At 55.2% G+C, this 24,567-nt stretch overlaps 3 protein-coding genes across 12 annotated transcripts; all 3 read left to right on the top strand.

The window, feature by feature from the left end:
* Window positions 1-255: 255 nt before the first annotated feature.
* Window positions 256-11,107, top strand: FBXO24 (F-box protein 24). The gene is made up of 10 exons (XM_061152365.1): window positions 256-366; window positions 2,475-2,573; window positions 2,696-2,879; window positions 3,838-4,076; window positions 4,330-4,564; window positions 6,025-6,183; window positions 6,456-6,577; window positions 6,829-6,960; window positions 9,986-10,174; window positions 10,484-11,107. Exons 1-10 carry the CDS (start codon window positions 256-258, stop codon window positions 10,844-10,846), a joined length of 1,833 nt encoding a protein of 610 aa, XP_061008348.1. The 3' UTR covers window positions 10,847-11,107.
* Window positions 11,108-11,939: 832 nt separating this feature from the next.
* PCOLCE (procollagen C-endopeptidase enhancer) lies at window positions 11,940-17,060 on the top strand. The gene is made up of 9 exons (XM_061153549.1): window positions 11,940-12,163; window positions 12,999-13,107; window positions 13,508-13,766; window positions 14,645-14,769; window positions 15,334-15,470; window positions 15,812-16,047; window positions 16,302-16,379; window positions 16,514-16,684; window positions 16,828-17,060. Exons 1-9 carry the CDS (start codon window positions 12,066-12,068, stop codon window positions 16,968-16,970), a joined length of 1,356 nt encoding a protein of 451 aa, XP_061009532.1. The 5' UTR covers window positions 11,940-12,065; the 3' UTR covers window positions 16,971-17,060.
* A 1,506-nt stretch (window positions 17,061-18,566) lies between these two features.
* On the top strand, window positions 18,567-21,369 carry MOSPD3 (motile sperm domain containing 3). 10 transcript variants are annotated; one of them, XM_061153552.1, is made up of 7 exons: window positions 18,567-18,679; window positions 19,167-19,249; window positions 19,341-19,421; window positions 19,651-19,726; window positions 19,945-20,174; window positions 20,876-21,040; window positions 21,152-21,369. In XM_061153552.1, the coding sequence occupies exons 1-7, from the start codon at window positions 18,582-18,584 to the stop codon at window positions 21,181-21,183; spliced, it is 765 nt and encodes a 254-aa protein (XP_061009535.1). In that variant the 5' UTR covers window positions 18,567-18,581; the 3' UTR covers window positions 21,184-21,369. The 10 variants fall into 10 exon arrangements, with proteins under 10 accessions (XP_061009535.1, XP_061009536.1, XP_061009537.1 ...); XM_061153553.1 differs by having other exon boundaries at window positions 18,587-18,679; window positions 19,154-19,421; window positions 20,837-21,040; XM_061153554.1 differs by having other exon boundaries at window positions 18,598-18,679; window positions 19,167-19,421; window positions 20,837-21,040.
* The last annotated feature ends 3,198 nt before the right edge of the window (window positions 21,370-24,567 follow it).

Here is a 24,567-nt window from a genome sequence, read left to right as displayed (position 1 = left end):
CGCCCCGCGCAGCCGCACCCAATCACAAATCTCAGGAGCGGGGATGGAGCCAATCAGGTCCAATCAGGAGGCGGAGACGCCCAGGGCTCCACTCTGCGGGGAGGAAGGCAGAGAAAAGCAAATCCTGAGCCTCGTCCAACGAAAACCAATCGCAAGCCAGACACAAGCGAGTGACTGTCAAGAAGGCCAATTAGATCCTCCCAAGGGAACCTGGCCCGGCCTCTTCTCTGAGGGACGGCTCTACCAACCAATAGTATGGGCGAGAAGACGGCCCCCTTCGCTAAGGAGGAGGCGGGTGAACTAGAACTTTTTGAGACTGAGATAAAAGAAAGCAAGCGCGGCGCGCTTGGCCGGCTGCAAGCGGTTGTAGGGACTGAAGTTAATGTGTGCATGTTGGACTTGTGAGCAAGCGAGCTCAGAGCTTTGAGGACCGTGGGGACTAGGGGGAGCGGGAGGCATGGTGATACCTGAGGCCAGTGTACCGAGGGGTCGTTACTGCAGAAGGGATCGTGGATCCCTCCCGCTGCGAAGGCTGAGGGCCCCCAGACAATCTGGAGTCCGAGCCGACCAGTGGCTTCCTAGGGTCTGAAGATGCCCAGCTCAACTCCTGGAGGAAGGGTTAAGGAAGACCCGGAAAGCCTCGGAAATACGCCGGGCTATCCTTCTGCCCAAAGGAGGGCGCCTGGTTGGTTAAAATTGTGATGATCAAACCTGCGGGATTAATCTAGAAGGGACCACCCTCACGTAAAAGTCCTTCGTTTTACAAATGAGGAAACAAGCGGAGGGAAGTTGATGAGCTGTCAAGAGAAAACAAGTTACTGACAGCTCGCACTAGAAGCCAGGCTTCTCCCTGCATCAGCTTTTGCGTTGGGCTTTTTTTTTTTTTTTTTTTTTTCTGTTCGCACCCTCTTCTTTGGCTTCCAAGGTGAAACGGAGTGGATAAAGAGGACCCAGATGCAAGAGGAAGCTGCCTATACTTGTTCGGTCTGCTGAGAGATCTTAACATCCTGTTAGGTGGCATAAGGACCTAGTATAATCCACTTAATTGGTTAACAGATGCCTAGCCACAAGTAGCTGAAGAATCTCTCCCATAAGTCACAACTCAGATGTTGACATCCGAGACATTTATTGAATTATTAGAATTCCATCCTGTGTGTGTCAATCTAGGTGTTTACTGGTCCCCCTAAGTAAGGGAGTTGGATTGGATGGTTGACAGTCTACTAACTAACACAGAAAACGAATGAGTCTATAATACTGTGCAGCTGAGGGCTGGTTGTCCAGGCCTGAATTCTTCAGTGTTGCTGGGACAGCCAGCCACTCCTTGGATGTATCAGTGCAGATCTTCTGTCACCCACATGGACAGATGCAGCCCCAGCTCCTGCTGCTTCTCATCCACGTCATCCCCCTCTCCCCATAAGACTAAGTTAATAGCTTAGACTCTGGGAGATATCCTAAGCTTTCAGAGTAAATCTATCTCTTTCTTCCACCTTAATAGGTTGCCCTTCATGCATGCAACCATGTTACTGTCCCAGGAAAGAAGTCTGCTTTTGGATGTGTTCTTCATGAGAAGAATAGTGTTTCTGCTCAGCTGTCCTCACTGTCATCTCATACATGCTGTCATGAGATAAATGGTCTAATTGGCAGGGTCACCTTTCCCCCTCGCCTTTCAAATTGAGTTTATATCCCTGAGCTACAAATCCCCTGGCAGCTCTGACCTGCTGAGATATGAAGAATTCACCAGTGCTTCTCTTGCTAAAAGGGCATCAAGTGGAAAAGCCTCCTCCTACTCCCTGAAAGGAAAGGCCTCATCTACCAGTAGCTCACACTTTCCTTCTCCTGTCCAATGCATATCCCATGAGCCCCTGGGTGGCCAGAACTGACCTAGAACCAAGGAGCTGAGAGAGAAAATCCCAGGCAAGCTTGGGGAAAAATAGGTCACAGTGGCTGGGTGGTGAGGTCACAGAGAGAGGTTTGTCTGCCCCAGACTCCATAGGGGAGGAGCCTAGCAGGCCAAAGGGCCCCAGAAAGTCCCCCAAGCCCAGGCAGGGGACATGGTGTGGGGAAGGCAGCAGGGACGGGGGCCAGGGAGCTGAGTACGGGGGGCCAAGGGGCCCGGAGAGATGAGGGCAGGCGCAGGGAGGGGGCAGTCAGGATGGTGAGGAGAAGCCGGAGCCGGAAGCTGCAAAAATTGACCGGGCTGTGCAGACGGGAGGAGGGGCTCAGGGTGAGGGGGGAGGGCGGCGAGGCAAGGTGGGGGGCAGCAAGATGGCAGCCGGAGGTCAGGGGAGGAGTTGGACAGGGAGTCAGGCAGACAGGGAGGGGTAACCCACGGACCCAGAGGAAAAAGATGGCAGGCTCGGACAGCACAGAGCTGGGAGTCAGAGCAATGGGCCCCCCCAAAACAGCAGTTAATAAGTAAGAGACGGGAGAAAGAGGGGCATGCCCGTCATGTGTGCCCCCTTCTCCTTGGGCAGGTAAAGCGGAGCTGCCCTTCATGTGGCCCTTCAGAACCTGGTGGTGAAGAGAAGGGGCGAGGAAACCCTGTTTCTGTTCAGCTGTTCCCCCCAGAGCTGGTGAGTCCTTGGGGGTAGGGGGGGTTAGTGCTAAGAATAAAGGAACCCGGGGGCAGGATGGCTGGTCCGGGTAGGGGGGTGCCCCCTGACCCCTGCTTTCCCTGTCCTGCCCGCCCCCCCAGGTGGAGCACATCGTCTCATTCCTCCCAGTCAGAGATGTGGTCGCTCTCGGCCAGACCTGCCACTACTTCCACCAAGTTTGCGACGCTGAGGGCGTGTGGAGACGCATCTGTCACCGGCTCAGTCCTCGCCTTCGAGAGCAGGGTTCTGGGGTCCGACCCTGGAAGAGAGCTGCCATTCTGAACTGTACACCTTCCCCCCCAACCTCTAGTTCTTTCTGCCTCTGTCCTACCTTATCCTGGGGTCCCTCCTGCCCCATAAACTTGTTTGATGACCTTAGTATTCCCAGCCAACCTTCCAGGACCCCTTTCTCTGGAAGAAACTTGTTAGATTGAAACACACTCCAGCAAGGTCTTACTCCAAGTCTCTAGAGCTGCTCTCAGATGTCACCCAGAGTCCCTACTCCTTCTAGCATCCCTGCCAAGTTGCCCCCCACATTCAAACACTTCCACATTTCGCCTTGAAACATCCTCCTCTCCCAATACCTGGAGTTTTCCCTCCTCTAAACCAGGATTTCTCAACCTGGTCCCTAATAGAACTTGGGGACAAATAATTCTTTGAAGTTGGGGGAGGGGGCTATCCTCTGCATTTGTGGGATGTTTAGCAATTTCCCTCATCTCTACCCACTAAGTACCAATAGCACCTCCCCCAGCTGTGACAGCCAATGTCTGCTGAGGGACAAAAATCACCCCCAGGTTGAGAAATATGCTCTAATCTCCAATCCAATAACTTCATCTCACACACCAGAGTGAAGGGAGATCCAGATAGCACATCCAGAGCTAGGGACAAGGGAGGGCTACCGGCTTTTCCCAGTCATTCCTTTTCACTCCTCTTTCTACTTTTCTATGAATTCTTGTAAGTCCTTTGATGTCTCCACCCTAATGCAAGTTTGGACCAAAGAAGTGCTCACTTAGCAAGTGTGTGGCCCTGGGCTGAGGTCAGGCAGAGAATTTTAGTCCAGACATGGGGCATAATTTCAGGTATCTTCTGAGCATTGCACAGGCCCTTTGGAAGGGGTCGTTCTCCAGGCATGGGGATGGGGAGGAGCTAAACACCCATCCATTGAGAAACCTAGCTTGCCCAAGCTCTGATTCATCTTCCTTGTGCCTTCCTGAGCCTTTAAATTTCCTTCTGTCTTCTCCAGACACAAAGGGCCTGTATTTCCAGGCATTTGGGGGCCGCCGCCGCTGTCTCAGCAAGAGTGTAGCTCCCCAGCTAGCCCATGGCTACCGCCGCTTCCTGCCCACCAAGGACCACGTCTTCATTCTTGACTACGCGGGGACCCTCTTCTTCCTCAAAAATGCCCTGGTCTCCTCCACCCTTGGCCAAATGCAGTGGAAGCGGGCCTGTCGCTATGTTGTATTGTGTCGTGGAGCCAAGGACGTGAGTAATAGGACCCCGACAGCCGAGACCCTACCTTTTCTCCGGGAACCCAGGGCCACACCAATCTCGAGCTGGCATCCTCAGGACAGCGCCCTCCTATACCAGGAACCTGAAGCCAAGTCCGCATTTCCCAGCCCCGCACCCAAGGACCTCATTGCCTACGCCCGGATCTAGCCGCCCCGGGCCTCATCCCACTGCAAGGTTCTAGATCCCAGACACCTTCGTCTTATTCCACTGTTGTCTTTCCCTACAGTTTGCCTCAGACCCGAGATGTGACACAGTGTACCGCAAATACCTCTACGTGTTGGCCACTCGGGAGCAGCCGGGAGTGGTGGGCACGACCAGCAGCCGGGCCTGTGACTGTGTCGAGGTCTACCTGCAGTCCAGCGGGCAGCGGGTCTTCAAGATGACCTTCCACCACTCCATGAGCTTCAAGCAGATTGTGCTGGTTGGTCAGGAGACGCAGCGGGCCCTGCTGCTCCTCACAGGTGAGGCTTAAAGCAACTGGTTTACATATTGTTTTCCTACAGTCTTCAGGACCCGTGGTAGGAGGTTGGGGGGAGAGGGGCACCTCGTCCTGGTGTCAAACCAAGTATCTCTGCTTTTATCTCTCTGCTAGTCTAGGATTCTGGGTAACGTGTCATAGGAATAAAGGGCCCTGCTGCAAAAAATGGTTTGGAAACCACTGTTCTAGTGAACGCCTGATTTCTTTTTATTTATTTTTTTGGTACTCCGCATGGCATGCGGGGGGGCTTCCCTTGTAGTCAGTTGGTAAAGAATCTGCCTGCAGTGCAGGAGACCTGGGTTCAATCCCTGGGTTGGGAAGATCCCCTGGAGAAAGAAATGGCAACCCACTCCAGTATCCTTGCCTGGAAAATCCCATGAACAGAGGAGCCTGGTGGGCTGCAGTCCATGGGGGTCACAAAGAGTTAGGCACGACTGAGCAACTAACACTTACTTACTTACGGCATGTGGGATCTTAGTTCCCCAATCAGGGAATGAACCTGGGGCCATGGCAGTGAAAACCCCGGGTCCTAACCACTGGACCACCAGGGAACTCCACTACTTTATTTATTTTTGGCCACACCCCATGCTTGTGGGATCTTAGTACCCCCAACTCAGGATTGAACCCACACCCCTTGCATTGGAAGGTGGAATCTTAACCACTGAACCCCCAGGGAAGTCCCTGCACTGATTTTTAAAATTCTAATCATCCCAACCTCCACCAGCCACTGTACTTTATACCCGAGCTACCCCCGGCTTTTTTCTCAGTGTTCCCTAGATTTGACCACACTCCCAAGCCCCCAGACCTGAGACCTTCTGGACTTCTTTTTTTTTTTTGGCCAAGCCTTGCAACTTGTGATGTTGAACCTGGGTACCCTGCAGTGGAATCACAGAGCCCTAACCACTGGACCACCAGGGAACGTTCCCCCCTGACTTCTGGACTTCTTAATGCTAGGCAGGGCCGTGAATCCCCAGACATCATTCTTCCCAACCAGGAATCAAATTAGATTCCACCAAATCCACCTGCTAGGTTTTCTCCCCACTTGTCCCTCACACTGAAGAACTCCCCTGGTTGATTTTCAGTGGTGAGGACTGGAGGCCAGGGAACTTGAAGTCACCACCCCCCACCATCACCACTCCTTGCTTCTTCTCTATACTTTTCCCTCCAGCCCACTCTAGGGCAGTAAATGTTTTGTCTTGTTAGGGCTTAAAGAGTCTCTTGAGAAGTTAATGTGGTTGGGAGTTCCCTGGTGGCCTAGTGGTTAGGATTCGGCACTTTGGGTGTGGCAGGTCCAGGTTGGATCCCTGGTCCAGGAACCATCCGGCATGCCGCATAGCATGGCATCAACAAATAAATAACATTTTTATTTAAAAAGAAGTTAGTGTGGCTATTGGAGGGTCCCCTCCCCCACACAGTTGTCTGCCTCCCTGCCCCCTCCCCCAGAGGAAGGAAAGATCTACTCTTTGGTCGTGAATGAGACCCAGCTGGATCAACCACGCTCCTACACAGTTCAGCTGGCCCTGAGAAAGGTGTCCCGTTGCCTTCCTCACCTGCGTGTGGCCTGCATGGCTTCCAACCAGAGCAGTACTCTCTACATCACAGGTAAGAAAGACAACTATCTTCCTGCTTCTCCAGACCCCAACCTTGGACAGACCTTCCAGATACAGAGCCCTCCCTTATCCTTATTCCAGCTCAGCAGGGGATCCATAGGGCATCCTAGTCAAAACAGGTGTTTAAGTTCCCAGACATCATAGCTGGTGCATTTCTAGTGGGTGTGAGACTCCCCAGAACTTGCACTTTTCATCCCAGGTAGGGCCCGATCCCTGGGACATGGGTGCCCAAAGCTGCTGAGCTGAGGGCTCCCGACCCCCCAGACCAGGGGGGAGTGTATTTTGAGGTGCATACCCCAGGGGTGTATCGTGATCTCTTTGGGACCCTTCAAGCCTTTGACCCTCTGGACCAGCAGATGCCGCTTGCACTCTCACTGCCTGCCAAGGTAGGATCCTCGGGAGGGCAGGGGCGGGTGGGGGGGCTCAGGGGACTGCGAGGTACTGAAGGTCTGAACTATGAGCAGGAATCAAATGATTGATCAGGGACGGAAAGGGGACCTGGGAGAGGGGTGACGTGGAAGGCACAACTGGAAGCGATCAGCTGGGTAGGGCAGGTCAGCAGCGGAGAGACTCTGGGACTCAGAGTTCCTCCAGAGACGACTGAACACTCACTTTTCCTTTCTGCCTTATGTCGTAGATCCTATTCTGTGCTCTTGGCTACAATCACCTTGGCCTGGTGGATGAATTTGGCCGAATCTTTATGCAGGGAAATAACAGATATGGGCAGCTGGGAACAGGGGACAAAATGGACAGAGGGGAACCCACACAGGTGGGGATGCTTCCGAAATACTCATCCTGCCCCCACTTTCTCTAATTCCCTGACCCCTGGATCTTGCCATGCCTCTAATTTCCATAGAATCCACTTCTTTAAAAAGTACTGTATTTTATTTATTTGGCTGTGCTGGGTCTTAGTTGCAGCATGTGGGATCTTTTAATCGCAGCACGTGGGATCTAATTCCCTGACCAGGGATCGAACCCAGGCCCCCTGCATTGGGAGCGCGGAGTCTTGGGCATTGGACCACCAGGGAAGTCCCAAAATCCACTCTCTAATCCCTAGGAAGTTAAGCCAACCAGTTTGTAATGCTTGTGCTACTGTTGCGTGTCTCAACCAGGTTGGCACCATGAGGTGAATTTTGTGTGGCTCGTGCTGTGAGGAAAGTAGTTTAGTGACATGAGGAGACCTGGGTGGGCTGAAGTAACTCGAGGAGCTAAGATGTGAGCATCTCAGTGGGTTAGAGAGGATTTGGGTGGGTACCGGGCAAGGCATCCTGTGTAACGGGGGTGGGGACACAGCTTGCGCATCCCTGGAAAGGTGGAAAGACTGGCCTGACTAGAGCAGAGTGTGTTTCGGAATTCAGTAGCTACAAGGTGGTATTAAGGTGGTATTGTGTTAGTTGCTCGGTCATGTCTGACTCTTTGCGACCCTATAAACTGTAGCCTGCCAGGCTCTTCTGTCCATGGAATTCTCCAGGCAAGAATACTGCAGTAAGTAGCCATTCCCTTCTCCAGGGGATCTTCCTGACTCAGGGATCAAACCTGGGTCTCCTGCATTGCAGGCAGATTCTTCACCATCTGAGTCACAAGGGAAGCCCTACAGGTGGCCACAAGCCTACAGAAGTGTTGCTTTGGGAAAGAGCAGTTTGGGGTTCTGGAGCAGGAGACCACCCCCCTGGATGATTGAGACTGGATCACCTGGCCAGAGGGCACAGCAAGAGGCCCCCCAGAGGCTGCTGAGGGACACTTGGACTTGAGACAAGGGGTTAGGGCTGGCACAGCGGAAGCAGGAACAGAGAGGAATGGAGATGTGAGGTGTTTTCAAAGAAAATGAACAGCCTCTGGAAAGTAATTACATATGAGGACAGCAGGGTAGGACATACTTGGCCCTGGCAATAGACAGCATCACAAGTAAACACATCATTTGGAGAGGAATGCTGGTTTTGGGGGAGAAAGTGAATTTAGCCTTTTTTTTTTTTTTTTGCCATGAGAGTAAAACACTGAAATAGAAATGTATAGCTGGATTCCAAGTTGGAACAAAGTTGAAATGACAAAAGTAGAGATAAGGGGAGCAAAGCTGGGTGGTAGCCGCCATTGTTGGCAGAGGGACTGAAACTTCTCTCAGACACACCCTCAAATGCCACATCTCATGGGTATAGAAAGTTTCACCCAGGAGGCGGTGGTTAATAGTGACAGTGATGACGTAGGAATATACTCCCTGAGGTGGAAAGATGGTTGTGTCTTTTTTTTGGCAGGGGTGCTGGACACATTATGCGGACTTCTCAGGTGCCTCAGTGGTAAAGAATCCGTCTGCAGTGCAGTTTCCATTCCTTGGTTGGGAAGATCCTCTGGAGGAGGAAATGGCAACCCACTCCAGTATTCTTGCCTGAAAAATCCCATGGACAGAGGAGCTGGTGGGCTACAGTCCATGGGGTCACAAATGTGTTGGACACAGCTGAGCATGCATGCACAGCACAGGTTATGCAGGCTCTGACCTGACCAGGGATTAGACCCATGCCCCCTGCAGTGGAAGCACAGAATCTTAACCACTGGACTGCCAGGGAAGTCCCAGTTATGCCATATGTGTGTGTGTATGTGTGTGTGTGTGTATACACGCATGGATATATATGGCATATATGTATATATCTATATATAGCTGCATCAGGTCTTAGTTGCAAATTGCAGGATCTTTTGGTCTTCATTGCAGCATGGAGGATCTTTAGTTGCGGCATGTGGGATCTAGTTCCCTGACCAGGGATCCAACCCCGACCCCTGCATTAGGAGTTCAGAGTCTTAGCCACCGGACCACCAGGGAAGTTCCCATACTTTTAAGGGGGAAAAAAAAATCAAGAAATGATTTACACAGCACAATCCCATTTTTGTTTAAAAATATACAGCTCGTGTGTGTATATTTATAGAGGCAACACTGAGGAAGAATGCCCAGCAAGAGGTTAATAGAAGGTGCTGGGGCTTCTTCCAGTGATTTTTAAGTGAATTTTTGCTTGACAATATTTTATAATTTTTCCTATAAACTTTCCTATAATGGCCATAAATTATATATCTACATCATCACAGTTAAAGCGCTCACAGTCTCAGGAGCAAGCGTGCAGGAGAGGCCCTGGGATTGCCTGCTGGGAGGTCCAGTGCCTTAGGAGAGAAATCATAGCATAGTAGGGAGAGAAGTCAGATCACAGAAGGTTCAGGTGAGACTGGCTGTGGAAAGAACAAGAAGAGGTCCACCTCAGACTGATTGTATAGCCAGTCTTGCTGCCTAAAAGACAGAGGTCAGAAGCAGCAGGAGTCGGGTGGAAGTGTTTTTCCAGAACAGCGTGGCCATTTTGAAAGGTAATGATATGACAGAATGAAAATGCTAGATGGAAGGAAGGAATCCGTGGAAGGCAGGTCCTTCCTGGAATGGCACGGGGACAGAGAGAGAGGCTCTTTTTTCCCCCTCGAGGCTGGAAGGCAGCATGAGAGACTGGCCAGGCGCAGGCCTGGGGTGAGACTAGGATGCAGACAGCAGGCCCTGGCATTGGGCAGGAAGCCTGTTTTCCAGGGAGCCGAGAGGAGGAAGCAACAGCTGTGCTAGTGCTTCTGTGCTCAGACTGGGGCTTCGCGAGAACCGAGAACCGAGGAGGAGCCACGCTGCCTGCTGGGGGATGGAAGGGTGTTCTCGGGCCCATCTCCGCCCTCCCCTCATTTCCCCAGACTCTGCCCTGAGCCCTTGTGTCACCCTTCTTCAAGCTGCGCCCCGAGTCCCTCGGCGTCCCCCACTTAGGGACCCCGTCCTGTGCCCTCAGGTACGTTATCTGCAGCGCCCCATCGCCCTGTGGTGTGGCCTCAACCACTCCCTGGTGCTGAGCCAGGGCTCAGACTTCAGCAAAGAGCTGCTGGGCTGTGGCTGCGGGGCCGGGGGCCGCCTCCCCGGCTGGCCTAAGGGCAGCGCCTCCTTCGTCAAGCTCCACATCAAGGTCAGAGCCCAGGCTCCGGTGAGAGGGCAACTGGGGAGGGCCGGATTCATCGGGCCCAGGGGACTGGAGCTGGGGCTCCCATCGGGACCCAGGGACCCCACTTCCCAGCACTGCCCACTTCCCTTTCCTGCCGTGTACCATGGCTCCTGGCTCTCCCCCTTAGCTGATCCTGCTGGCCCTTTCTGATCTCACACAACCCTGGGGCTCAGCCAGCCAGCTCACTTGCTGGCTCCGGGCTGGCCTGAGCGGGTGGAACACAACAGCTGGGGCTCCCTGGGAACCCCGTCCTGGGGCCCTGGCTCAGCCACGCCGTCTCCTCTCCTCCAGGTCCCTTTGTGCGCCTGCTCTCTCTGCTCCACCAGAGAGTGCCTCTACATGCTGTCCAGCCATGACATTGAGCACCACCCAGCCTACCGGGACCTACCAGCCAGCAAGGCAGTGGGGAACCCTGAGCCCAGCCTGGGGGCTGGAGCACCCCAGGACCCTGGTGGGGTGGCCTGGGCCTGTGAGGAGTACCTCAGCCAGATCCACAACTGCCCCACACTGCAGGACCGCATGGAGAAGATGAAGGAGATCGTGGGCTGGATGCCCTTGATGGCCGCACAGAAGGATTTCTTTTGGGAGGCGCTGGATATGCTGCAGAGGGCTGCTGGAGGGGCTGGCCAAGGCCCCCCACCCCCTGAAAGCTGACCCCCTCCTCTCCTAGTCTCACCCCCTGGAGGGAGAGTGTGGCCCTGGGTCAGGGGCTAAGGAGAGGTGGAGTGGTCGCAAGGAACACCGTGTGCGCGCATGTGTGGGGAGGGGACGCAGGGGGGTGGGGCCTGCTAGACATGCCAGGGTGGGCAGGGAATGGTTTTGTAAGATGTTCATGGGGCTGCCCAGGAGGGGCCCCCAACCTGACTATCATGGATGAAAGATTTGATTGACAAATAGAATAAAAGGCTGAATCAAGGCCTGGTTTGGAACCCTGGGGCCTGGGAGGAACCTGAGGGTCAGGGTGGGGGTGCGGTGCAGGGCAGAAGCAGCTCAGGCTGTCAGTTCCTGCATCCATCAGCTTCTTCTCCCCTCCAGCCCCTACTTGCTTCTGCCACTTGGATCCTCCATCCACCAGACTGAGCAAGTGCTTCCTTCTGACTCCATCCCTGTGCAGCCAGCCACCCCCCCAACCACTCTCCTCCTCCTGCTTTTCTTCCAGATCTGAGCTCACATGTTGTTCTTTCCCTTACTTCCTACTCCATCCTCCCCTTCCTCCATAGGGAAGACACTCCCTTTGCCCACGTACCATGCCTCCCGCCCCCCACCAACCCTAACCTCCAAGTATTTGGGAAAGAAGATGGGTAAGCAGCATTCTTTCTCTGTGGCCTGGTCTGGCCCCTGGAGGGAGAGGACAGTAAACATTTGAAGTGGAAAATAAGCTGGAGCCAGGGGGTGGTCAGGAAGTGAGTGATTAGAGGTTGGGAGTCCAGAGAAGGACTTCCTCTGGGTGCTGAGGAAGCGGGAATGGGGAGGTGCACGGGTGGTCTGGAGGGTCCGCAGGAAGGACCCCAGGCTGTGCTGGAAGGATGCTCAGGCTCTGGACAGAGCAGGGTTGCTGAAGACATTCCTGGACCGCCTGGATTATGCTGAGAGCCTGATGCTCGCTCTGGCCTTCTTTGCTCCACCCCTGCCCCACTAGGTCAGTATTTGTGTGTCCTGGACCTAGAGAGGCCCCTGGACTCACCACTGTCCCGGCTCTTCTCTCCCTGTCCCGCCTTCCCCGCCGCCCGCCCCACTGGCCAGTCCCCACGCCCACACGCCCGAGGCTGCCTCATCTGGCACTGATTATCCGTGCTGCTGCCGCTGCTGCCGCACTCAGCCGCTGCCTCTGTCTTGAAGACCCCAGCACTTCTCTCCACCCCCGCCCCTGGCCATGCTGCCTGCCGCCACAGCCTCCCTCTTGGGGCCCCTCCTCACTGCCTGGGCTCTGCTGCTGCCTTTCACCCATGGCCAGACCCCCAACTACACCAGGTAGGTTTCTTGGCACCTTCCAGATGGCTTGAGTGAGCTTCAAATCCCTAATTCCTGGGGGGGGTGGGGTGGGGGTGGGGGTGGGGGTGGTATGCCTGTAGATCTGGTGTCTTCTTTCACTAATACCCCCCTCCCCGCCACATCTCCCTACCCTTCTCTGGCCCCCAAGTCCTCCTTCCCTGCGGCCAGACTAGTGTTTCCTGTGGGCACCACTGCTCCCCATTCCTCCGCCCTCCGTCCTCTTCCCATCCATCTAGACCCTTGCCCCCCAACCCCCACCCATGGAACCTGAGAGCACCAAGACCTTGAACTTGCCTGGCGGCTGGACGTCAGGATTCCAGGAGGGAACTGGAGATGGTGGGGGGAAGAGGGGAGTGTGAGGGGGAGACCTGGGAGTCAGACATTCAAGCTCTTAGCTGGAAGTGGAGCAGGGCAAAGGTTGGGACCACGGGGCCCTGGCTGCAGCTTCTCCCTCATCCCCCACCCCCCGCATGGCCTCGTGTCTGTGTCCACATCTGGAAGTAGTTAGGCGGCTCCTGTCCCCACTGCCAGGCAGGGTGAGGGGGGTGGAGAATGAGAGGAGGATTCCCGGAATTCCTGTTGGGGTGGGGGGTAGGGACTCTGAGGGGCTGGAGGGACAGCCAAGTGGCTGGCCCCACTTTCCCTGATCCTCTGCTGGAGTGTATCCCACCGCGGTCCTGTTTGGGCTGGCTGAGGCCACCTCGGATCCCTTGGGCCTTCCTCCCCCATCCCCCTGGCTCCCCGCCCATCCTCATCACCTCCTGGCCTCTCCAGCACTCCCCCACGCAGGGCTGACCTCTCTTCTGTTCCCCAGACCCGTGTTCCTGTGCGGAGGGGATGTGACTGGGGAGTCGGGTTACGTGGCAAGTGAGGGTTTCCCCAACCTCTACCCTCCCAATAAGGAGTGCATCTGGACAATAACGGTGAGAAGGCCCTTCTGGCCACTCTTCCCTCCTCCAAGTGTCTGAGGCCTGGGTCCAGGCAGCCAAAGGCCAGACTGCTAGGGGAATTCCCTCCCCGCCAAGTCCCACCATTTCTCCCTGGGGAAGTCCCAGCCCGCTCCCCTCTGGTCAGTGCCCACAATACCACGTGGCAAGTGACCTCACACCTTAATGCAGAGCCTGCTTGTCCATTCCCACCTTCATCTGCACCCCCTCTGGTCTCTCCACAGACCTCACTCCGGTCTTGGTGCAGTCATGCACCATCAGACTGGCCCTTTTAGGCCCAGTCTCTGTAGGAAACGCTTGGGGGAAAGAGAGGTGCCCTCTTCCTGGTGGTGTTTGGCCTGACTTTGCAGGACCCCGCCCCTGTCCCCACCGTCAGGTCCCTAAGAGCCAGACTGTGTCCCTCTCCTTCCGAGTCTTTGACCTGGAGCAGCACCCCAGCTGCCGGTACGATGCTCTGGAGATCTTTGCCGGGTCTGGAACCTCGGGCCAGCAGCTCGGACGCTTCTGCGGGACCTTCCGGCCCGCGCCCTTAGTCGCCTCCGGCAACCAGGTGACCCTGAGGATGAGATCGGACGAGGGCACGGGAGGACGAGGCTTCCTGCTCTGGTACAGCGGGCGGGCCACCTCCGGCACTGGTGAGACCTCCCTCACCTCCGCCGCCCCCTCTCCTGGCCCCGCCCCCGGCGCAGGCCCCACCCCAGCCTTAACCTCCACCCCAAGAGCCTGGGGCCCCCTTGATCTCCCTTACCCTTCCTCCTCACTAACTGCCCCTTCAGTCCCTCCTCCCCGTCTTCTCTCCCCTCTCCCGCTCCCACCCACCCCCTCTTCCAGGGCCCCCCCCAGGCGCGAGGCGGAAATGGGTCACCGACCCGCGGGTGGAATGGGCGGCCTGGGGTTACTGGGACGGTGAGTAACGCCCGCCCCCGTCCGCAATCGGGCTCCCTCTGACGGGCGCGGGGGGCACCCCCGGGCTGGGGAACTAGGTTCCCCCTGACCCGGAGCCCCCTACACCCAGCCCGGGGGCTCCCGATTGCGGTCCCATCACCCCCTCCTGGCGGCAGAAGTCTCCTTAAAATCTTTAAGGCGGGACCTCCCCTGAGGGACCTCGGGGCTGTGCCCCAATTTGAGGGCACCCTCACAGCATGGGGACTCTTCCAGCCGTGATGGGGACTTTTCTGCCGGGCCGGGGAGATGGGATCTCCCAGGGGAAGAGGAGCGATAAGGCCTCGGGTCAGGGGGAGGGGCAAGAAGGGAGCGGATCCTGTCAGTTGCTTCCCCTCTTCCACCGCCCACCTGGGCGCCCGGCGGTCCTAGACTTAGCCCTCGCGGTCCAAAACCTCTCCGAGCCCCGCTCGGCCGAGCCCCATCTCTGCTAACCTTCCCTCCTTCTTTCCTCTCCCTCCTCTCGCCCCCTCCTCCTGAGACCCAGACATCTGAGCTTTTTGCACGGTCTCCTCCAGCTGACCGAGGGTCTCCACCGCCCCCCACCCCCACTCCTCTCTCCCCTCACCAGAGCACCAATTTTGCGGGGGGCGGCTGGAGAAGGCCCAGGGAACCCTGACCACGCCCAACTGGCCCGAGTCCGATTACCCCCCTGGCATCAGCTGTTCCTGGCACATCATCGCGCCCCCGGACCAGGTACTGACCTCCTGCCCCGGTTGCCCTCGGGGACCCGGGCGGCGCCCTCCAGCATGCAGACTGCAAAGATTTACTGAACATCGACAATGTCCCCAGCACTGAGCTGGCCATGGTGGGGAGCACAAACAGACCCAGACCTGCTCGCACCCAAACAAAAAATGTAAAATCACAACTGTGAGGAGCCTTACGAGAGCGAGGTACCCGATGCCGATATATAAACGGATTTTTGCGTGTGTGTGTGTGTGTGTGTGTGTGTGTGTGTGTGTGTGTGTGTGTGTGTATGTGGTGGTGACGCTGGAGGTAGAGTCTGGGTCTTTTCCTTGAGAATGAGCCAGGGCTTGGCCTTGCGGACTGCGGTGACGGAGGGTTCCCGGTGAATGTGTGTGTTCCTCCGAGCCGCGGTGTGAATGCATTAAGAGGTAGGCTCCAGGGCCCGCGGGCGATGAGACAGGAGGCCCCGGCGAGCGTCCCGGAGGCGGCTGCGGGGTGGAGGAGGTGAGAACTCCGCACCCTTCCGCCAGCCGGAGTTCCCCTGCGCAGCCTCCGCCTCTGCCCCATCGCCAGGTGATCTCACTGACCTTCGGCAAGTTTGACCTGGAGCCCGACTCCTACTGCCGCTACGACTCGGTCAGCGTGTTCAACGGACCCGTGAGCGACGACGCCAAGCGGCTGGGGAAGTTCTGTGGCGACACAGTCCCGGGGTGAGGGGGCGCCACCTGGGTGGGCGACGGCGTCGGGGCGTCTCTGCAGCCCCAGGTGCGGGAGCTTGGGGTTCCCGACGGCCGGCGGGAGGGGCGGGACTTAGCTGAAGCCGCGGGCGGCCTACTTGTCGGCCCCAAACGGGGTGGGCGGGGCAGGTAGCGGCCCCGGCCGAGGCTTGGCTCCAGGCCTGCGGTCTGCGGATCACGAGGCCAGTGGAGCTTGCGAAATCGAGAAGCTGATGCAGCCAGCTGAGGGGCAGAGGTCAAAAGGCCGCTGGCCTGGGCAGGGAGCAGGATGCGCTGCCCGCCTGACGCCTCCCCCGATGCCCCACCGCCCGCAGTTCCATCACCTCCGAAGGGAACGAGCTCCTCGTCCAGTTCGTCTCGGACCTCAGCGTCACGGCCGATGGCTTCTCGGCCACCTACAGGACCCAGCCTCGGGGCGCCACCGAAGGAGGCCCAGGGGAGGTCGGCCCGGGCCCCAAGCCCGGAGCCGGGCCCAAAGTCAAGCCCGAAGTCCCACCTGAAGAGAAACCCAAAGCCGCGCCTAAGGCAGAAGCAACTCCGGTGGGCCCGGGTGAGTCTGGAAAGGGAGAGAAAGCGACGCAGGCCTCAGGGAGCAGTATCAGACAGAGCTCCTTCCTGCGCCCATTCATTCATACAGCACCCACCAGTGCTGCCTCTGTGCTAAGGCCGGGCACTGGGTGCTGGGACCCAAAGCTGGATAGAGCTCTGAACAAGTTCAAAGCAATGAGGCTTTTGTGGGGAAAGTGGTCCTTCCTCCCTGCTGGGTAGGTTGCCCTCCGCTAAGGGTGCGCCCTCCCCCACCAGATGCACCCAGTGTTACCTGCCCAAAGCAGTGCCGGAGGACAGGCACCTTGCAGAGCCACTTCTGTAACAGCGACCTGGGTAAGAAGCCCATCCCCAAGCTCTGCCCTTCCAGCTCCTATAACCTCGCCTCCTGTCTCCAAAGCTCTCCCCAAACTTCTGGTTCCAGCCCTGCTCTGGCCTCCTGTCTCACCTCTCCCGGCTCTCTCCCACAGTGGTGACAGGAATGATTAAGTCCATGGTGCGGGGCCCAGGGGAGGGCCTCACAGCAACTGTCAATGTCACTGGTGTTTACAAAGCCGGAGGCCTGGACCTGCCCTCTCCACCCACTGACACCCTTCTGAAGTTTTATGTGCCGTGCAAGCAGTGCCCCCCCATGAAGAAAGGTAATGGAGATGTGGGGAAGCGTAGAGGGAGACTGAGCCTCATGAAAACAATGGAGGTGGCAGACCTGAGGGACTGGGATGAGGCCGTATTTCTATAAGCTCTCAGTTACACAAATCCTCAATCCCTTCCTCCCCTTCCCTAGGAATCAGTTACTTGCTGATGGGCCAGGTGGACAAGAACAGAGGTCCCATCCTTCCTCCAGAGAGCTTCGTGGTTCTCCACCGGCCTACCCAGCACCAGATCCTCACCAACCTCGGCAGGAAGTGCCCCTCCAAGCCTGTTTAGCCTGCTGGGTCTCAGGCCTAAGCCCAGGCCAACCTCCCCACCCGGGACCTAGGGACCCCTTTCTTATTCAAATAAATGTTTCTTGATTGAGGAAGGGGTCACATTTCCATTTCTATGGTTTTGGTGCTCCTCTTGGGGGATTTGTTTTCATTACTTCTTTCAACTCAAGGGTTACTACACAGAAGATTGTAAGTTGAATCTTGTCACCCCTTTGCTCAAAATTCTCCCGTATTCTCCACACACACACAAAGTAGCAACTATTAATATGCAGAGGTGATGGATATGTAAATTAGCTTGACTGTGGCAATCTTTTCACAATGTATACATATATCAAAATGTCCAGTTGTACATCTTAAATATATACAATTTTTATATGTCAAAGATATCTCAATAAAGCTGTTTTTAAAAAACAAATTAAGGGAATTCCCTGGCGGTCCAGTGGTTAAGACTCTGCACTTTTACTGCCGAGGGCCCAAGTTCAATCGCTGGTCAGGGAATTAAGATCCTGTAAGCCACGTGGCACAGTCAAAAAAAATTAAAATGACTTTCCCATGGTTTCCCATTAGTCTCAGCATAGAATCTGAAGTCCTACTATGGGCTCTGAGGCTCTAGGTGATCTGTGTCCTCTCTCTCACCTCATCTCATCTCTATTATCTCCCTTTCAGCCTCTTCCATCACACTGGCTCGTTGGCCATTTCTAGTACACACTTGCTTCCAGGCTTTGCTTTTGCTGTTCCCTCGATCTGGAATTCTCCTCCACAGACATTTCCTGGCCCACTTCCTAACTTCAATCAGATCTCAGCTCAGAAGTTTATCATAGTCACTCACTCATTTGCTCATTCCAAATGTCAGGCACTGTTTCAGGTGCCAAAAATACAAGAAAACAAAGTCCCAGCTCTTGTGAAGAGGAGAGCACATTCTACCCGAACAGAGATAAACTAACGAGGTCAAGTAGCTATAAGAGTGCTATGAATGAAGAACACAAAAGCATGATAAGAGGAAAGGCAAAGGGAGATTCTCTATTTGATAGGGTGCAGAGAAGACTTTCAGGTAAGATTAACTTTGTTTTGCTCCACTGCTAACCAAGTGTGTGGCCTGGGGCCTTCACCTTGTCGAGGCTGTTTCCTCGTCTGAGAGTGGAGTTGACATTTCGTGGGATGATGTGAGCAGCAGGACTGAACCATAATTCCCTCTGCAAATATGAGAGATTTCAAAGATGAGCTCCGTGCAGGAAGGAATCAAGAGAAGTGCTGTGGGCAGAGATCCGAGTCCAAGGGGGAGCAACATTGAACTAGCACTGTAGAAAACGGCTTTTGTTGCTGCGGAAGCTCCTAGAAGAGCCTGGGATTGAAGAGGGGAAAAAAAGAGGGCTCCCTCGTGGGATGTGATGCTAGTGATTTGGACAGCCTCAAGAGTGGGGAGGAAGGAACAAAGGCCGACTCCCATTTTGGCCCGGGTCCCTCCCGCTAAGCCCTCCGCTCCACTAATTCCAGGGTTAGCGTTCGGGCTCGAGACGCTCGTCAAGTGCTACGTCACTGGGATCAAGCCAATCACCGCTTTAGGCGCACCAATCGGCGAATAGTCATAGCCGAGTCGAGGCCGCCCTGGCCAATGATAAAGACCGTACGGCGGAAGTGCAGAAGCGATCTCCCGGAAAGATGGCAGCCCTGGTCCGGCCACAGGTTGATTGGCAGGTGCTGTGACCAGAGGTGAGCTTCCGAGCGCGAGCCACCGTTCGGAGGCGGAAGCCCGACGAAGCGCGGCCCCGAGGTCAGGAAGTGATCGGAGGCCCAGATACAGGAGAGCAAGAGGCGGAAAGAGCAGCTCCGGAAGAGGCCGCGGCGACCGGCGGAATCGGGCCTCGGAGGCAGGGGGCGGGTGCCCCGGGACGCCCGGAAGGGGCGGGGCTTATGGAGATTAGGAACTAAGACGGAAGACTAGGGCCGGGGCTGGGAGCCGCGAGGGGCCGGGTTTCCCGGGTAGGCGTGACCCTCGAGGTAGGGCTTGGGGGCGGGGCTTAAGGGGACCCAGGGCGCTGCTGGGGGAGAAGAAGGGTTTGGGAGACCTGGGCCTGGTCTGCTGGGGGGCCTTATCTAGTGGGGTTCTGAGGCGGCGGCGGCGGAACCAGCCCACGCCCTGCCTTACGATCTCATCCCGTTCCCTTCGCCCCTCTCACCCCTCAGCTTTATATTCCAGACCCCGTCCCTTGAGCTCTGCCCTCGGATGTTCCACCGCCCAGAGCTTGCATGCGCCGTGGGGCGCCCCAGGACCAGGAGCTGGTGGGTCCGGGGGCTCCTGGGCGGGGGTCCCGGGGCGCCCCTCCTCCCTCGGGATCTGTTGTCCCGGTCCTGGTCTTTCCCCCGGATCTAGTATTCAGGGCGGACCAACGGAGCGGACCCCGGCAGCTACTGACCCTCTATAACCCCACGGGAGCAGTGCTTCGCTTCCGAGGTGAAGGGAATGGGCGCCTCGTGCTCGGGATGTGGGGACTAGCGGCAATATGCTGGGGAGCTGGGTGGGCTGGAGGAATCAGATGAGTACCGTTGACTGTCCGGCCTTGGCAGAATGGAAGGGTCAAGTCCAGTCCGAGGGTAGAAGGCTGGGGGGACTCCATGGGCGGGGCTTGCGCAGGATTCTCTTAGGCAGTAGTCGATCGATCTTTCTGTGCCTTTTCCCCCAGTCCTGTGCACAGCCCCTGCCAAATACACAGTGTTTGACGCGGAAGGATATGTGAAGCCTCAGTCCTGCATTGACATGTGAGTTGAGCGGATGGGGAGGCTGATGAAAGCCAGTGGTCGCGGCCAGCTTTCTCTGATTTACCCTGCTGTGACTTAGGTCTCAGAGCTGGTGCTCTTCAGCCTTTTTTCCCCCACCCTCTGTCTGCATCCTTAAGAGGGAGTTTCCTGGGAGGGTGGGGCCTGGATTCACTTGGATCACTGCCCCTCAATGGGCCTCTCTCCTTTCTCCGGACCAGTGTGATTCGCCACGTGGCCCCCAATCCCAGGCACTATAATGTCCAGGATCGCTTCCGCATTGAGCTCTCTGAGGAGGGAACAGAGGGCCGAGTGGTGGGGCGCAAGGACATCACCTCGGTTCTAAGGGCCCCAGCGTACCCCCTTGAGCTTCAGGGACAGTCTGACCCAACGCCCCACCCAGAGCCTCATTCCTGGACAGCACCATCCGCGGCCCAGCCCTTCCCAGAGAGTGAGTTTGGGGATGGGAATTCTTGAGTTCTGTAGGGGGAGGGGACCTAGCATGACCTTAGAGGTGAGTTCATTTGAAGTAGAAGAGGTTTTTTGTTGTGTCGGTGTTCTGGGTTTTTGTGGGTTTTTTGGTGCCCCTTCTGGGCTTGCAGAATCTTAATTCCCAAACAGGGATCAAACACAGGGTCCTGGAAGTGAGAGCACAGAGTCCTAACAGTGGACTACCTGGGAATTCCCTTCTGATTCAGCCTTTTGCTTTTTGATAGAAACATTTCTAGGAGTTAAGATTTTATATCAGGTTAGGGAAAAAGCAGACTTCGCAGTTTCCTTGGTTTCTGGCCTCCACCTAGAGAGAAAAACTCTTCATTTACCTCTAACTCCTTCCCATCCTGTGTCAACTCAGTTCAGTTCAATAAGAAACGTGGGTTGAGCAATTATGTACCACATTGTATTTTATGGGAGACAGAGGTCCCTGCCTGACACACAGGTACACGGGAGCCAGTAATCAAGGCAGAGTTGAAGAGCGAAAAACGATGAGGGACCAGAGAGGAGAGGGTTTCTTGCGCAGTGGGGACAGGGGCTCCAGGGAGAAGAGGACACTTCCAGTGTCCAACGAAAAGTGGGTACACCTTCCACCTTCAGCCTCCTCCCTGGACTGAACAGGAGTGGAGGCTGGAGCTCCTGATGGGCCTTGTTCCCCAGACCCTCACCCGCAACTGGCCACCAGCTCCTTTCTCCTCTTCTTGCTGATGGGCACAATCTCTGTGGCCTTCCTGCTGCTCCCGCTCCAGGATGAACTTGGCAGCCAGCTGCCCCAGATGTTTCACGTCTCCCTGGGACAAAAGTTGGTGGCAGCCTACATCTTAGGTGAGCCCAGTGGATCCAGGCCCAGTGAGAGGAGAATGGGGGCTGGAAAGAGGGTATACAGAGCCAGCAGGCTCCACACACAACCTTGCTCTTTCTTTCTCCCCTCTCCAGGGCTCCTCACCATGGTGTTCCTCCGGACCTGAGCTCTGCTCCACCTCCATGCCGCTTCCCTGGGCCAGGACATGGATGCGGATGTGGACGTGAGACAGCCACTGTGATGTTCATAACCTCGTCTCAACTCCTGCTTCCTTCTTCCTCCCCATCTCCCTCCAGACCTAGGGATTTGTTATCTTTTTCCAAGTTGAATCAAATAAATTTGTAAAACTGAACTGAGAAATAGGTGAGAAACACGCCCCTTTCTTCCCATGTCATTTTTCCAGATCCTCCTACTCCCACCTAGAGGCCCATTGAGGAGTTAGAAGACCTAGGTCGAGGCCTGGTGCTGCGCCAAAAAAAACCATGTGATTTTGAGCAAGACATTTAATTTTTCAGAGTTTCAGTTTATGCCTCTAAAATGAGGAAATTGAGATAGTTGATTTTTAAGATTCCTTTTAATGCTGTCTTAAGGAGAGGATCATGTTACTAAGCCAGCATGTTGTTCATTCACTGTTGTGTCTGACTCTTGGCAACCACATGGATGGCAGGACACCAGGCTTCCCTGTCCTTCGCCATCTCCCAAAGTTTGCTCAAACTTATGTCTGTTCTGTCGATGATGCCATCCGGCCATCTCATCCTCTGTCACCCCCTTCCCTTCCTGCCCTCAATCTTTCCCAGCATCAGGGGCTTTTCCAATGCCAAAGCTGAAAAGAAACAAACACAAATACCACCTATTCCCACCTGCTGTAGGACTCAGGTCCCACCATCTTAAGCCATCAGAGCCTCTTGCCAGGGTTGCCAGGAGGCTTCCCTTCCCCAGAATCCTCTTCTGTCTTTTTGTCTGTTACTCTGCTTTTATTTTGTCTCTTCTTTGAGACAAAATAGCAGCCCCTGCAGCTAAGAAACACCAAGGTCCCTGGCAAGATGGGGGGAAGTGGCACTGCCTGACATAAACTTCAGCCTAACCAGGCGGGAAAAGTGAAGGCAATGGAAAAAAAAGCTGCTTGAAAGGCAGGCTTCCAGCCCTCCTTCAGATGCAAGGCAAGAGGGGAGTGGGGAAGAAGGACAGCCAGTGACACCGGCAGATAGATCCTTGACTGGGAACAAAAATCAGCAAGATAACATGCAGACAGACTCCGTCTGCTATGCTGCTGGAAGGTTATCAGTTGCTCCAGCTTTGCTTTGGGGGCCTTGGGAGCTACCCCACTGCCCTGGGAGGGCCTTGTCCTTCCCACACACACAGCAGGGTTCAGTGACATGTGAGTCTGATTCTGTGCAGAGGGTGGCAGCCTGTGTCCAGGATGTGAGCAGGGCTCTCCCCACAGCCCAGCAAACCCCTCACCAAACCACTCACACTGGCCTGGCTGCGCCCAGGACCCCCAAAAGGCATTTGAGGTATCACACTTGAATGATCTTGCTGGTATCTGCTGAGAAAAGGCCTTGCTGCCGGTGAGATCCGGTGGGACGGGCTTGGAACACATTTTTTTTTAAAGCAGATTACTAAGAAAACAATGCTGAGTTGGCAGCAATTGGAGTGGGTGGGTATTAGTTTCCAGTGTCTGTTGTAACAGTTTATCACAAGCTAGTGGCTTAAAACAACACAAATTAATTCTCTTATGGTTCTGGGGGTGTGAACTCCAAGATGAATCTTCTGGGGATAAAATCAAGATGTCCCCAGAGGTGGTTCCTTCTGGAGGCAGCTGAGAGGATGTTTCCTTGGCTTTTCTAGCTTATAGAGGCCATCTGCATTCCTTGGATGGTGACCCCTTCCTCCATCTTTAAAGCCAAGAGACAAAATTCTAACAAATGATCATTGTTTTAAGTCACTTTAAAAAAGAAGCCAGGAGTATAGCATCTCCAAGTCTCTGATTCTGACCCTCTGCTTCCGTTGTCACATTTTCTTTCTCTCTGATCCTCCTGCCTCCTTTAATAAGAACCCTAGTGATGGGCTTCCCCGGTGGCTCAGTGGTAAAGAATCCACCTGCCAACGCAGGAGACACCGGTTCAATCCCTGGTCCAGGAAGATCCCACATGCTGTGGAGCAACTGAGCCAGTGCACCACAACTACTGAAGCCCTCGCACCTCGAGCCGGAGCCTTTCAAGAGAAGCCACTACAACGAGAAGTCCGGGCACCGCAACTAGAGAGTAGTCCCCACTCACCGTAACTAGGCGAAAGCCCTCACAGCAATGAAGACCCAACATAGCCAAAAAAGTGAATAAAATTAAAAAAAAAAAAGAAGCTTTGTGATTAAGTCCACAGTCCCACCTCTAGCATATCACTCTAGACTTGGTGGCTTAAAAACCAGCAATTAGTTTTTTTCACAGTTCTGGAGGCTGGCGTCTGAGATCAAGGTGTCGGCAGGTTTGGCTTTTCCTGGTGCCTCTCTCCTTGGCGTGCAGATGTCCCCCTCCTCCCTGGGCCCTCACATGGCCTTTCCCCTCTGTGCACACGCATCTCAGGTCTCTCCTTGCATCTGGTTTCCTCTTCTTTCAAGGACATCAGTCAGATTGGATTAGGCCCATTCTGATGACCTCATTTTAACTTAATCACTTCTTTCAAGGCCCTCAAAAACATTCTGAGGCACTAGATTAGGGTTTCAACATATGAATTTGCACTCTCCATCTCAAAATCCTCACTTAATCACACCTGCAAAGTCCTTTTTGTCATGTAAGGTGATGTTCATTTACAGATTCCGAGCATTAGGATGTGGACCTTTTCATCCAGGCCTTTATTCTGTATACCAACAGGAGCAAATGGACAAGGCGGAGAGGGCTGAGAGACAACTTTGGGAAATTTGTTCCGGAGAGTATGTCAGGGAAGCAAGGAATCAAGGAGGCTTCTGACCCCTGGTCTAGGCTCCTGAGAGTCCACAAAGTCAGACTCAGGAGCTAAGGAGGGCGCAGTTTCATCCCAGAACCCAGGGGCATCCTGAGTCATAAATGAAGAAGCCTTTACTTCCCAGCCTGTGAGAAGCATCCTAGGACCTCTCACACCATCCCGGGAACAAGAGAGGACGAGGAGCCTGAGAGACAGGCCCTAGGATTTACGTAGCTGCCGGGAAATGAGAACGAGGCCCGCAGCCTCCTGAGCCCATGATTAAAGCTAAAATGGTGCCGGCAGCACCTGGAATTTCCTCCCCTCCTGCAGCGTCCACCTCACTGTTCAACGAGGGGCCACAGGGGACCCTGGAGGGGAGAGAGGTCCCAGGCTGGGCCGCCCTAGGCTGTGTAGCCATGGCAGTCTCACAAGGCTGTGCTCCAAAGGGGCCACCGTGCTTGGCAGTTAGTGCTCTGCAGTCTCTATCTTGAAATTTTTAATGATTTTATCTCTGAACTTAAGTTTTGGAAGTGCAGTCCGATGAGGCAACGGAGCCTATGCTGGGGGTCCTGCCACCCCCGATGGAGTCTCACCTGTCCCCACCCAATCACAG

This window comes from Dama dama, chromosome 10, assembly GCF_033118175.1.
Source record: "Dama dama isolate Ldn47 chromosome 10, ASM3311817v1, whole genome shotgun sequence".
Classification (NCBI taxonomy): Eukaryota; Metazoa; Chordata; class Mammalia; order Artiodactyla; family Cervidae; genus Dama; species Dama dama.
The sequence above is the reverse complement of the archived record's forward strand: the minus strand, read 5'-3'. Positions and strand labels throughout refer to the sequence as shown.